General features: G+C 35.8%; 1 protein-coding gene across 2 annotated transcripts in view; it reads left to right on the top strand.

The window, feature by feature from the left end:
- Positions 1 to 14316, top strand: part of GPATCH2 (G-patch domain containing 2) — a 200396-nt gene that overhangs the window by 133702 nt on the left and 52378 nt on the right. For both annotated transcript variants that reach the window (XM_017526304.2, XM_017526301.2), the window contains one exon: positions 5698 to 5768. In XM_017526304.2, coding sequence (XP_017381793.1) covers positions 5698 to 5768 — 71 coding nt within the window. The remainder of the gene's footprint in view (positions 1 to 5697; positions 5769 to 14316) is intronic.

The raw sequence follows: 14316 nt of genomic DNA, 5'->3' as shown, positions 1-14316 counted from the left end.
CAACTAATTTTTTTTTTGCATTTTATTAATAGAGACAGGGTTTCGCTATGTTGGCCAACCTGGTCTCAAACTCCTGACCTCGCGATCTGCCTGCCTTAGCTTCCCGATGTGCTGGGATTACAGGCGTGAGCTACCGCACCCAGCCCTTCTTACTTATTATTTACAATACAAAAATTAGACTTTCAGCTTTCCTGAATGCTTCATATCCCTCTATGTACAATGCTTACAGTAATATTCTGCTTTTAGTATTAAGTTGCATCAGGATATATGTTATCCCAAAATATAATTTTATAAAGCTCATTTTCTAACCTTTGGAACTTGAGAAGTACTAAAGCCATGTTATAAATTTAGGTCTTACATTGTGGTATACCTGGTTGCTTCCAGCCAAGCTTTATTCTTAAATTAAAATTACCTTTAATAACTAATAACTTACAAGGAAGAAAGTTGACCAGTTTTATTTTTTATCTTTTTAAATCTTTTTGACCAATTTTTGAATCAGCTTTTTACTTAAACTTTGATATGCCATTTCGGATCTGTATCCTTATTGGGTAGATTATTAATTAACAAATACAGTTAATTCTTGTGACATACGGTAGTTACGTTCTATGTAGTCAAGTCAAACGCCAAATCAATGAATACTGAACCATTGCTTATAGGGGAAATACGGGGTTAGGTTTCTTTGAGCCCCAGGTCACATCTTCATCAACTGATCAATACATAACCTTGTTTTATGTGTGTTTCTGTTTAAACACACCTTATTTAATGTCTGTTGTTGATTCATTAACATTGAACTCACGGCCAACAGCATTATAACTCATGTCTGAATGAAGCTTATCTGAAGCACACATTTTCTCTTTAAGGCCCATCACTGTCTCCTTGCACTTAGGAACACTAGACAGCACTTTAGCACTATGTTTGGGGCCATTTTAAATAGTGAAGTCACCAACAGAAGCACAATTATGCAAAAAAACAAACAAACAAAAAAAAAAACAGCTTTACACAGACTGCAAGAAATACACTGGTTTACATGATGAGAGCTGAAACAAGCCAAGTCACCTGGCTGGAGCTCAGCTGGAAACATGTTACAGGCCACTCAGATTTTCACCACTCTGCCTACACATGTCTGCAAATGACTGCAAAAGCAGGGGAAGTATTGCTTTTTGTGTTACAAATAAATGTTAGCAAGTAGGTGAATTTGCAAATAAGGAATCTGAATAATTACAATGAATTGTACCTGTATGTATACGTACAATACATTCTACTTACATAAGGGATAATAATTTCTTAGTTCAACACAGACCTAACTGTAAAGCAAACTAAACTGTTGTCTAAGGTTAGGTGCAAATGATGAAATGCAAGACCATGAAGTATAAAATCCTTTAGTATATGGTTGAATGAATGACTAATTAGCATGCATGATTACCTTATATTTTTCTCATACCAACTTAACACAAAGAAACAATATTAACCCTACTTTTTAAATCCCACCTCCTTTCCCCATCTTAATGATTCTTCTTTCTTGCTATTCTTCAGTGCTAAGTACCATTTCAATTTGCCATGCATAGTGATTCTGCCTTTATGATACATTTATTAAATAACTTACCCACGAGACACTATCTATTGAGTACTCTCAATTTTTATCAAAAGAGTTATTTGTAAAACACAACATAGTTTTTTCCCTGAGGTGGCTTTAGTCTGAATCACCTAAGCAGTAATTACAGTATTTTGATGAATATTTCAGAAAGCCATAGAGAAGGCATTATGAAGGCCACAAAAGAGAAATGTCAAGGTTAGGTTCAGGGTTGGAAGGAAAGAGGGAGCAGCAACTATAGGAAGCATCATTTTTTGTTTTGTCTTCTTTAATTCTGAAGCTTGGCTTCCTTGAGACATTTTGACTGAGTTTACAAGACATATCTTGGTGAGTCAGATCAGTTTAGATGTTACTTAGTTCCCGTTTTAATTTTGAGGACACTGCTGAGTGTAAAGAGACTTGAAATTATTTTGCAGACATTTGAGGAATTACCTGAACAGTGGCTGCCAAAAGAAGCACTCCTGAGCTTGAGTGCCTTATGTATATCAGGTAGTAAAGAGAGGATTGCTGGGGAATGAGAATTCTACAAAGAGCTCTTTACAGAATTCTTTTGGGATTTCCTCTTGGGATTTGAGACTTTTAATAATCTTGAAAAATGTCATGAATAGCCACAAAAATTCTTAGTTCCTTTTCTTTAAATATAAAAACCATTATCTACAAGGTATACTTTTCTTCCTGGTTTAATTCAGCAGTTTTTCAAATTGTGTGCCTAGGTTTTTTACTTATGGATTTTAATGTAATTCTTATGTCAGTTATTTTTTAATATACATCTGCAGGTCACTAATAAGGGGATTGTATCTTCGTGTGGCCTAAGTCCAGCAGTCTGAAAGTTGGAAGGTAAGAAGCACTTCGCACCATATTCAGAAGTTCTGTTTTTGATCAGAGTTGACATTATTGAGTCAGAATCCAGAAAAGTAACCTCACTTGTGACACTGATAGGAGTCCAGGGAAACAGACAAAAATATGTATCAAGAAGAATGAAAATAGTTTCAAAATCTTTTGAGTTACTCTTGCTTATTAGAGCAGGGATCAAGGATTCTTATATATTTTGAATTCATAATCTGACTTCCTTTTTTAAAAAATATGTTGGGAGTGGTTTTTGTTTGTTTGTTTGTTTGTTTGTTTGTTTGAGGCAAAGTCTCCCTCTGTAGCACAGGCTGGAGTGCAGTGGTGCAATCTCAGCTCACTGCAACCTCCGTCTTCAGGGTTCAAGTGAGTTTTGTGCCTCAGACTCCCTGAGTATCTGGGATTACAGGCGCCCGCCAACATGTCTGGCTAATTTTTGCATTTTTAGTAGAGACGGGATTTTGCCATGTTGGCCAGGCTGGTTTTCAACTTCTGACCTCAGACGATCCACCCACATTGGCCTCCCAAAGTGCTGGGATTACAGGCGTGAGCCACTGCACCAGGCCAAAGTCTTCTAAATACAAATATATGTTGTTCAAGTAACACCATAGATTAATTTTTGCATCTTTGCCACATAAAAGAGCTAAGCTCACATATTAACTTGTGATTCCTAACCCAGAGATTTCTATAGTTATATCTGAGCTTCATTTTAAAGTTGCAGTGGTATATCCAGATTTATTGAAAAGGTGAGATAAGTTTGTGATGGCTTTTATACACATAGATGCATTGCATTAGTAATGCCATTGTTTGACTTGTTTTTATGTACAAAGTCCATCAAAACCATAAATTTGAGGAAGAAAACACATTCTCACATTAATCTAATAACAGGAGCTATAATATCAACGTTCAGAGAGGGTACTATCTCATTTAACTTCATCCAGATTAGTGGCCTCTCTGAGAACTATCCAGACCTAGTAGATACAACCAAGTGTTTATTTTGGTCGTTATAATTGCATTTTTCAAAACTAAACTATAGATTTTTTATTTTTTATTTTTCATAACATTGTGTTTGGGATTTTGAGTTCTTTGTTTAAACTGTTTTAACACAAGCCTCAGGAATAGTATTCAAGTATCTTTTATCTTAGAATTAGAAAACTTAATTATTAACTATTATTATTAATTTAAGGGAGAAGTAGAGATTTCATCATCTTCTAGCTATCTGTGTCACAAATGTTGGTTTGCATATATATTTTTTAAAAGGCACTAGACTTAGAAATGCCAAAGTAATTAATTTTCTTTATTTTCAGAAACAATTTAGTGTTCATGGTACGAAGTGTTTCTAAATTGAAACACTTTCAGATTAATGGATTTAAGATAACTGGTTGCTGTTTTCTATAAGTAGTAATAATGAGATATGGCTTCAGCTACATACCAGATCTCATTCCCTATTTCTTTATTTCATACATTCATTCCTTCATTCATTCCTTCATTCATTCATTCCACAAATATTTATTGAGCACTAAAATGTTCCAGACACAGTGCTTGAACCCTGAAGATATAGGCAAACTGAATAACTCAAGCAAAGGGCCAGTGATGAGCAACAGCATGGTACATACCCCAAACTAAGAAGCTCAATATGGCTAGGATATATAATTTAGAAGAAAGAAGGCTAGGTTGGGATAGGAGGAAGCATAATAAATTATGAATTTAGAGATGTAATCAAATTACAAAGGGTCATGACAGCCTTGTAAATGATTTTGGATTTGATACCCATAGAGTTATATAATTAGATTAATTTTAGCGAGCTCATTGTGTCTGCAGTGTGGAGAACAGATTTGAAGGGAGCAGGCCTGGAGGCAGGGAGATCATTTGGGAGGCTTTTCCAGCAGTGAGAAAATGGTGGTCTGAACTAGGATGGTGGCAATGAACGGAAAGAAGTAGATATTTAAGGGAAAATTTAATAATATTTAGTTGAGTTGTTCCTGAAAGAATGAGTCTAATCATATTCTTGATAATTAATTAAGGTCTATTCCTTCTCAAAGACAGCTAAGTAAACTAATAATTGATTCTGAGTGATGTAATTGAACAGTTCAAAGCAGTTATTCATCATTAGAAATTATTGATACTGGCCAGATAATACCAACCAAGAGCCAGGCCCATTAATTATCATCATAATTATAATTATAGCATTTAAGCCATATTCTTTCTCAGCATTTCCTATGTTCCAGTTTTATAGTGCTAAACATTTTAAATGCTTTATATTACTTATATTACTTAGTACTCACAATAGCTTTACAGGTAGATATTATTGTTATCTCTATTTTACAGGTGGAGACCAAGGCTTAGAGGGGTTAAGTACTTTGCCTAAAGTTACACAGCTTGTAAATGATAAAGGTGTTTTGGAACCTAGTGACTTTTTAGTTACTGGCCCAGCTGGGATTAGAACCCAGCTGTATCCTGCATTATTACTTATAAGACTCTTATTTTTGTTGGGTTTAATTGCTAAGATTCTGTATAACTTCGTTTTAGCCTGGTCTTGCATATAATCATATTTCTGCATTAATAAGATAAGCTACAGTTTGAGTGAGCACATAGTGAAGAATATTGACTATTTGTTTTTTTTCCTTTCCAATTAGTTAGGGTAAAGCAAGTGTGAAGGGAAGTGGATGGTAACGCATTTTGAGGAGGCAATCAAATATGTTTTTTTTTCTAATTATATATTTCCAAGCCAATAATCTCTTTGAAGAAGAATGTTTTAAGCGTGTTTCTTTACCATGTTAAGCCAGTAGGTACAGAGAAAATAATATTAGCTCTTCATGTCAGCATAGGTAACACAGCCTTAAAAAATTCACAGCTGAATGCTACAGTAAAGGCCGTTGACAAGAGAGGTTGCATTACTTCAACCAGGGCTATTGCAGTGAGTAAGAAAAAGAAATGTGTTCTAGGGCTGCAGCTCCAGGCCACATCTGGAATGACTGTGAGGGCAGCTTAGCTGTCCAGGAAGAACTGGAGTGCTAACTCTCACTAATAATTTTGCAACAGTGACAATAAAGATTGAATTAAAAAAAAAATTGTCTCCCTGAACTCTTGAAGTTCAGAAAAAGTAGTATTTGTAATCTTTGCTTTAAAAGAAACCAGAAAAAAAAAAGTCATGCAAATAAATTAATAGTGTACCTTTGAATGAGAATATTTTCCTACCTGCAAAATAATATAATGAAAATATTTTTGTTTCTATGACTTTGTCTTAACATTTTGTGTAGCATCAGCTTCTGAGAGATAATCGAGCTGAAAGAGGACACAAGAAAAATTGTTCTGTGAAAACAGCCAGCAGGTAAGCAATTCAGAATAACTTCTTATTCATTCATTTCCTTTTTTTATGCCTGTAAGAATGTAATGCATTGTTGCTAGGTTGCCTTGGTTCTAAAAAGTCAGCTTAAACTATTTTATATATTGTTTACTGGAATCTATTTTAGGATTACTAGTAATGAAGAAAAAGATATTTTATTTATATTTTTTAAACTTGTAAAAAATAAAGAATACATTTTTAAAATCAAATATTTATCTCCCTTAACTATTGAATTTTAGATCAGCATTTATAATAATTATTCATTTTTAATCTAAAAAAATAGGCCTAATCTTTTCCCCTAAACTTACATGGTATTTAGACCTTATGAGAGAGAAATATGTCTATTTATTCTAACAACATATAAATGAGTAAAGACTGGGAAGAAGGTGGTCTCTTTTAAAGAGTGCTTTTAGAATCTTGTTCATTTTTTCCAGTGTTCATTATTTTTCTCCATAATACAAGGAATTTCCCCCAGTTTATTTTTTAGACACTATATTTTCAAATTTTGCAAATGGTGTTTCTGAAGACTTAATTTTTGTTTAGATGAAAATGGCTACACTTCTTGTCAGAATGTTGATCAGAACAACTGCCCTAATACTTACATTTATTTTATCCTTAAGAAGAGACAACTGATCTCAGCAGCCACCATTGCATTCCATGGCTCCCCAGTGCTAGTGTGCTATCCACTGACTTAACATTCCCAGCTAACCAAAATACAGCTTCAAAGTGCCATGCTGTGTAGACTAATACCACCTGAAATCCCCCTGGATATCTGGAGAAGCAAATGCAAATCCTACCGAGCATACCTAATTTAGACAATCAAAAATCACCAAACATAAAATGAGATAATTCACCATCAATGGTAGTCAACATAAAAGACTAAGAGATTTTCTCCTAAGATGGCCAGATCCTAAAATTATAAGATATAGATTATAAAACAACTATGGATGAGATATTTATAGAAATAAAATGAGTAAGCAATAAATCACCATAAAAATGAATCAGTGGGAGGGAGGAGGTTGTAAAAAAAAAAAGAAAGAAAGAAAAAAATTAATCAGTTAGAAATGAGAAATGTGATTGTTGAGGAGATTAGTGAAATGAAAGATACATCTGAAAAATGAGCCAGAATAGAGAATAAAAATTCAAGGAGATGGAAAACTGAAAGAGTGCTTAAGAGACATAGAAGATCTATGATACAGTCATCAGAGTCCTTGATGAAAAGAATAGAATAGCTGAGAAGAGCAAGAAATTTGATGGGATGTTCGCTAAGAATTCCCGAACCTGGTAAAAATTATAAATTCATAGATACAGATACAAAAAGCACAGTGAATAACATGCACGATAAATAAAAAGAAATCCACACCTGATATCATACCATAGTAGACCTAAAGCAAAGACAAATGTTAAAAGAATTAAAAGAAAAGGCAAATTATCTACAAAGGAATGATAATGATGATGATGATATATCAGATTTCTCAGTAGCAACAGTGAGGCCAGAAGACAGTGGAATCATCCTCATAGTGCTGCATGAAAATAAGTTGTCAACCTTAAAATAATTTTAAGACTTTCAAAAACGGGGAAAGTTTACTACCAACAGACCTTTGTGAAGAATTTTTTAAGGGTGTATTTCAAGAAAAGTCCCAAGGAAGGTCTGAGATGCAAGAATGAATAATGAGTCAATATATTGATTAAAATGTTTATATAAATAATCGTTGCTTATATGAAGTGATAATTGTAATAATGTAATTTGTAGGATTTATTTTTTTATTTTTTTATTTGAGACAGAATTTCTGTCTTGTTGCCCAGGCTAGAGTGCAATGGCACAATCGCCACTCACTACAACCTCCACCTCTTGGGTTCAAGCGATTCTCCTGCCCCAGCCTCCCAAGTAGCCGGCATTACAGGCATGTGCCACCATGCCTGGCTAATTTTGTATTTGCAGTAAAGGGACAGGGTGTCACCATGTTGGCCAGGCTGGCCTTGAACTCCTGACCTCAGGTGATCTGCCCATCTCTGCCCCCCGAAGTGCTGGGATTATAGGCATGAGCCGCCACACCTAGCCAATTTGTATGTCTTTTAAAGACAATCTAAAATAATGGATAAAATAAAAATTGAGAATTGTTTAAGATGTCTACCTCATTAGTCAGTTAAGCAATTGATACTTAATAAGACTACATTAAGTATTCATTGGTAAAATATCAAAATAACTACTAAGTCAGTAGAAACAGTATATAATCACCAAACCAGTGGAAGGGAGAAATGAAATTAAAATATTGCCCTCTCCCTCAAATAATGCATTTTTTAGAAAGTGAGGGGCATGATAGCTCACGCCTATAATTAATTCCAGCACTTTGGAAGGCTGAAGCAGGAGGATTCCTTGAGGCCAGGAGCTCAAGACCAGCCTGGTCAACATCGTAAGACACCCCCTATCTCTACCGAAAAAAAAAAAAAAAAGAAAAAAGTTAGGAGAAAAGAACAAGCACTGAGAAAATGAGATACAGAGAAAACCTAAAATTAGACAATTGAATCATACACATACACACACAGAGATCAGAAATCACAGTGTTTATGGTTGGCTGGGCGAAAAGGCTCATACCTGTTGAGCCATAGCAAGTTGAGATTCCTTGAGACAAGGAGTTTGAGACCAGCATGGGCAACATGCAGACTCTGTCTCTACAAAAAAAGAAAAAAAAAATTTAAATAGTCTGTGGTGGTGCATGAGGCAGGCCGGCTGAGGCAGGAAGACTACTTGACCCCAGGAATTGGACCTTACAGTGAGACATGATCATGCCATTGGCCTCCAGCCTAGGCAACACAGTGAGACCCTGTCTCAAAAAGAAAAAAAGGGGGTTTTAAAAAATTAAAATAAAATAATTTATGATTAAACATGTCAGTTAAAAGCATAACTAACTGGACTGGAGTTATTAAAAATACCTAGTATATGTTCTTTATAAAAGACACACCTGAAATAAAATGACAAAGAAGAGTGGAAAACTAAAGAAGGAGCAGTATATATGCCAGATGTATTATAAAGAAAGGTCTCATCTCAAAGTGATTTAGGAAGAAAAACTTTACCAAGTTGTAGAAAGTCATTATTTTATGATAATAGATTCAGTGTATAGGCACTCAATTAAATAGCCTTAAAACGTGTAAAGCAAAGAGCAATAGCAGTACATGGAGAAACTCACTAACTCACTGCCATAACACTCATTATTGATAGCTTAAGCCACCCAGAAAATTTATAAAGAGAAAATTTGTGTAACACAAAATTAGCAAGCTTAAATTAATAATATTATATAAAACCTTGCATCCAAACAAGTAGAGAAAACAGTCTTCTCAAAGACACATAGAACACTTATAAAATGAATCACTTACCAGGCCATAAAGCTAATATCAACAAATTTTAGTGAATACGGATCAGAAAAATTATATTCCTTTACTGGAATGTGATTAAGTTAGAAATCAGTAACAAAGGGTTTTTTTAAAGGTTGCAGTCAAGAAATACACTTCTGCTGGGTCCAGTGGCTCATGCCTGTAATCCTAGCACTTTGGGAGGCCAAGGAGGGTGGATACCTGAGGTCAGGAGTTCAAGATCAACCTGGCCAAAATGGTGAAACCCTGTCTCTACTAAAAATACAAAAATTAGCCATGCATGGTGGCTCCCGCCTGTAGGCACAGCTACTTGGGAGGCTGAGGCAGGAGAATCATTTGAACCTGGGAGGCAGAGGTTGCAGTGAGCCGAGATCACCCCATTGCACTCCAGCCTGGGCAACAAGAGTGAAACTCTGTCTTAAAAAGAAAAATAAATAAATAAATAAATAAAGTACACTTCTAAGCAACTCATGTGTCAGAAGCAACTATGCTAATATCAAGACATGTCGTTTACAATTAGATGGTAGTTGGGGGAAATTCTACTGCCTTAAATGTTTATTTATATTAGAAATTTGGTCCCAGCTCCTGTTACAATCAAGTTTCCGATCTACAGGATTGCTGCCCCCACCCTGGAGATTACCCCAGGAGAAATTTAGAAAGAGAAAATGTATAGGAAACCGTAAGCAGTCCCTTGGTATTACAGGTGCTATCTATTGAACTTGTGTATGTGAAGCAGGATGGCTTTGACTTGAGACAGGAGGCAATCTAGCCTAGCTGAGGGAGAATGAAATATGAAATACAGGGTGAACCTTTGGAGTTCTGTACTTTTATTTTAATCAGTGGCCATTGCCTTTTAAGAAATGCTGCCTGCCCCACACAAAAAGACTCAGACCTCTGGGCTAAGTGTCTTCAGACATAAATTCAGTAGTTCACAGTGCTGTTTTTGAGGAGCTTGAGGGAACTAGGTGAAAGATTAGTATGTCTTTGCTGCAGCCCCTCTAAAACCCAGTGCTAAAGAATTATTTCTACTTCTCTCTGAGAGTGAGAAGAGGGAAAAGGTATTCTCCTATCCAACGGGGTTATTTCTTGGGGTAGAGTGTGATGACTGGTTTTCTGCTGTCAGAGCCTCCCTACCCTAAGGCTCAAAGCCCCAGATGCTTTCTTCATGCCATTGACTGACAGACTAGCCAATATTCTCAGAGGAAGATGAACTCACAGGCCAAGATAAGATGTTTGAAGAGGCCAGGCACAGTGGCTCACCCCTGCAATCCCAGTACTTTGGAAGGTCGAGGCAGGAGGATCACTTGAGCCCAGGAGTTCAAGACCAGCCAACGCAACGTAATGAGACTCTGTCTCTATAAAACATTTAAAAACTAACTGGGCAGTCGAGGCTGCAGTGAGCCATGATCATGCTAGTGCCCTCCAGCCCGGGCAACAGAATTAGACCCTGTCTCAAAAAGAACAAAAGAAAAAAGGCATTTGACAAGAATGGCCTTTTCAAAAGACAATCTATTGGATTACAGATTCCAATAAAAGAAGAAATGTTAGCACTAGAGAGTCAACAAAATTATAATTAGCATGATGCATATTAACCAAAATAGATATAGGAAGATATTAACAATATGAAGCAAGAAAAAGAACAAATAAGAACCGGATATTTATTTAGATCTTAAGACTTACATAATTGGAGAGATATACTTTGTTCATGGGTCAGAAGATTCCATATCTTAAGATCAGCTTTCTCCAAATTGTCTATAGATTAAATACTATCTAAATCAAAATCCCAGCAGGCAATTTTATAGAAACAGATAAGCTAATTCTAAATTTCATATGGAAATGCAAAGGACTTAGCTCAAACAACTTTGAACAAGAAAAACAAAGTTGGAATGCTAACACTACCTTATTTGCAGACTTTACTATAAACGTATATTAATTAAGACAGTTTAGTATAGTCATGCACCATATAATGACGTTTCAGTCGGTGACGGATCACATATACCACAGTGGTCCCAGAAGATTACAAAACCATATTTTTACCATATCTTTTCCATGTTTAGTTATGTTTAGATACACAAATATTTACCATCGTATTACAGTTGCCTACAGGATTCAGTACAGTAACATGCTGTACAGGTTTGTAGCCTAGAAGCAATAGGCTCTACCATAGAGCCTAGGTGTGTAGTAGGCTACACCATCAGGTTTGTATCCTTGTCATTAAGCGATGCCGGACTACGTTTCTATTAAGACAGAGAAATAGATCACTGGCGAGGAATAGAGGTCAAGAAATAACAGCCACGTGTACACAGACAATTAACTGATTTTCGCCGATGTACAGAGAGGCAAGTCAGTGGAGAGAGTATAATAGTCTTTTCAATAAATAGTACTGGATCAAGTATATGGTCATTTGCAAAAAATCAAAAAAAGATTTTCAACCCACACCTAACACTGTACACCATACAATGGTTAATTTTATGTGCCAATTTGACTGGGCTAAGAGATGCCCAGATAGCTGTTCAATGAGTATTTCTGTGTTTACCCATCAGGGTGTTTCTGGAAGAGACTAGCATTTGAATCGGTAGACTGAGTAAAGATCTCTCTCACTTATGCAGATGGGCATCATCCAGTCTATTAAGGGCCTGAATAAAACAAAAAGGCAGAGGAAGAGCAAACTTATTTTCTCTTCTTGAACTGGGATCCATCTGCTCTTGCCCTCAGACATCAGCACTCCTGGTTCTTGGGCCCATGAACTCAGATGAAGTCTTACCCCATTACTCCCTAGCCCTCAGCTGAATTACTCCACCAACTGTCATCTTCATTTTGCAGATGACAGATTGTGGGACTTCTCTGCCTCCATAACCACATGAGCCAATTTCTGTAATAAATACATATATATGTGTAGGCCATGTAGAAAACCCAAATGGATAACAGACCTAAATATAAAACCTAAATTTATGAAACTTCAAGAAAACACAGGAGAAAATTTTTGCAACTTTGATGTATTTACAGGCAGGTTCTTCAGAGAAACAGTTCATATATGTATATATATGTATACACACACATATACATATATATTTATATGGGAGATATATATATATATATATATATAGCTGTCCTATATATGCCTATATATCTCCTATGTATTTATATACATATGTACATATATCACCTTCCTCTATACACATGTATACACACATATGTTCATATGTGTATACACGTGTCTATATGTACACGTGTATACATGCGTGTGTGTGTATATATATATCCTATATATTAATAATTATATATGGAAAGATTTATTTGAAGGAATTGGCTCATACAATTATAGAGACTGAGAAGTCCCAATATCTTCAGCTGACAAGCTGGAGACTCAAGAGAACCAGTGGTGTAGATCTAGTCTGAGTCCGAAGACCTGAGAACCAGGAAACCCTGTGATACCTGTATAACTTCTAGTCTGATAGTCAGCAGACTCAAGACCCAAGGAAAGCTAATTTTTTAGTTTCAGTCCAAAAGCAGGAAGCTGATGTTTAACCTGAGTAGTCAGGTGGGAAGACCCTCGTACTCATCCTTTTTGTTGTACTAAAAAACTGTTGATTGGAAGAGGTCCACCCACATTTAGGAGAGAAATCTAGTTTACTCAGTCTACCAGTTCAAATGTTAATCTCATCTAGAAGAACCCTCACAGACATAGACACAATAATATTTGACCAATGTCTGGGCACCTCGTGATCCAGCCAAGTTGAACATAAAAGTAATCAACATATGTTGGCTTAAGCAAAGATTTCTTTGATGAAACTTCAGAACACAATCCAGGAAAGAATACATTGATAAATTGGAATTTATGAAAATTTAAAACTTACATGCTTCAAATGACACTTAAGAAAATGAAAAGTCACAGACTTGGAAAAAATGTTTGCAATCACATATCTTATAAAACATTCATATCAAGAATATGAAAAGAACTCTGAAAACTCAATAAGAAATCAATCCAATTAAACAGTAAGGAAAAGTTTGAATAGACACCTCACCAAAGAAGATATGTAAATGGAAAATTGCATATGCAAAGATGTCCAACATCATTACTCATTAGGAAACTGGAAAGTAAAAATGCAATGAGGTACCACTCACAATAATAGAATAGCTAAAATAACAAAATGAAGGTACTATATTACATTCTGGAAACCAGTTTTGAAGTTTTTTTTAAATGTTAAATGTAGACCTACTATGCATGCCATATGAATATTTAAAAGATTTGTACATACTGTACCACTGCACTCCAGCCTGGGTGACAGGACAAGACCCAGTTTCCAAAAAAAACAGTGGGGTCTGAGTACAGTGGCTCATACCTGGAATCCCAACACTTTGGTAGGCCAAGGTGGAAAGATTGCTTGAGTTCTAAACCTCGAGGCCATCCTGGGCAACATAGTGAGATGCCTTCTTTACAAAAAGTAAAAAAAATTAGCCAGGCCTGGTGGCCCATGCCTGTAGTCCCAGCTACTCAGGAGGCTAAGGTGGGAGGATTGCTTGAGCCTGGGAGGCAGAGATTGCAGTGAGCCCAGATTATACCACTGCACTCTAGCCCGGGTGACAGAGACAGAACGAGACTGTCTCAAATAAACAAACAAACAAAAAAAGACTGGTACACAAATATTTGTAGCATCTTTATTCATAACAGTAAAAACAAAAATGGAATAACTGATACATCCTAAAACTTCTACAGAGAGTATATGGATAAACAATGTTGGTATATCCATACAGTGGAATGCCACTCAGTCACCAATAAAAAGGAATGAAGAATTGATGCACATAACACATTTATGTAAAATTCTAGGAAATGTAAACTAATGTTAGTGAAAGAAAGCAGACCAGTTGTTACCCAGACATGGGATGGGGACTTGGGGGATGTGGGAGGATAGGGCTACAAAGGGGCTGAAGAAACTTTTGTGATAATAGATATGTTCATCTCCATTGGGGTGATGGTTTAACATGTGTATAAATGTGTCAAAATGTATCAAATTGTGTACTTTAAGTATTTGATGTTTATGTATGTCAGGCACCAGGATGATAGGGAAACCGTCAAAACTGTTCAAAATATTTTTTTAATAAAATATTTAGTGCCTTTCTCTTTCATTCCAAGTAAAAACTGAAGTCTTTTTTTTTTTTT

Source organism: Cebus imitator, unplaced genomic scaffold (genome assembly GCF_001604975.1).
Source record: "Cebus imitator isolate Cc_AM_T3 unplaced genomic scaffold, Cebus_imitator-1.0 Scaffold42, whole genome shotgun sequence".
Classification (NCBI taxonomy): Eukaryota; Metazoa; Chordata; class Mammalia; order Primates; family Cebidae; genus Cebus; species Cebus imitator.
This window is presented reverse-complemented; position numbering and strand designations above follow the sequence as displayed.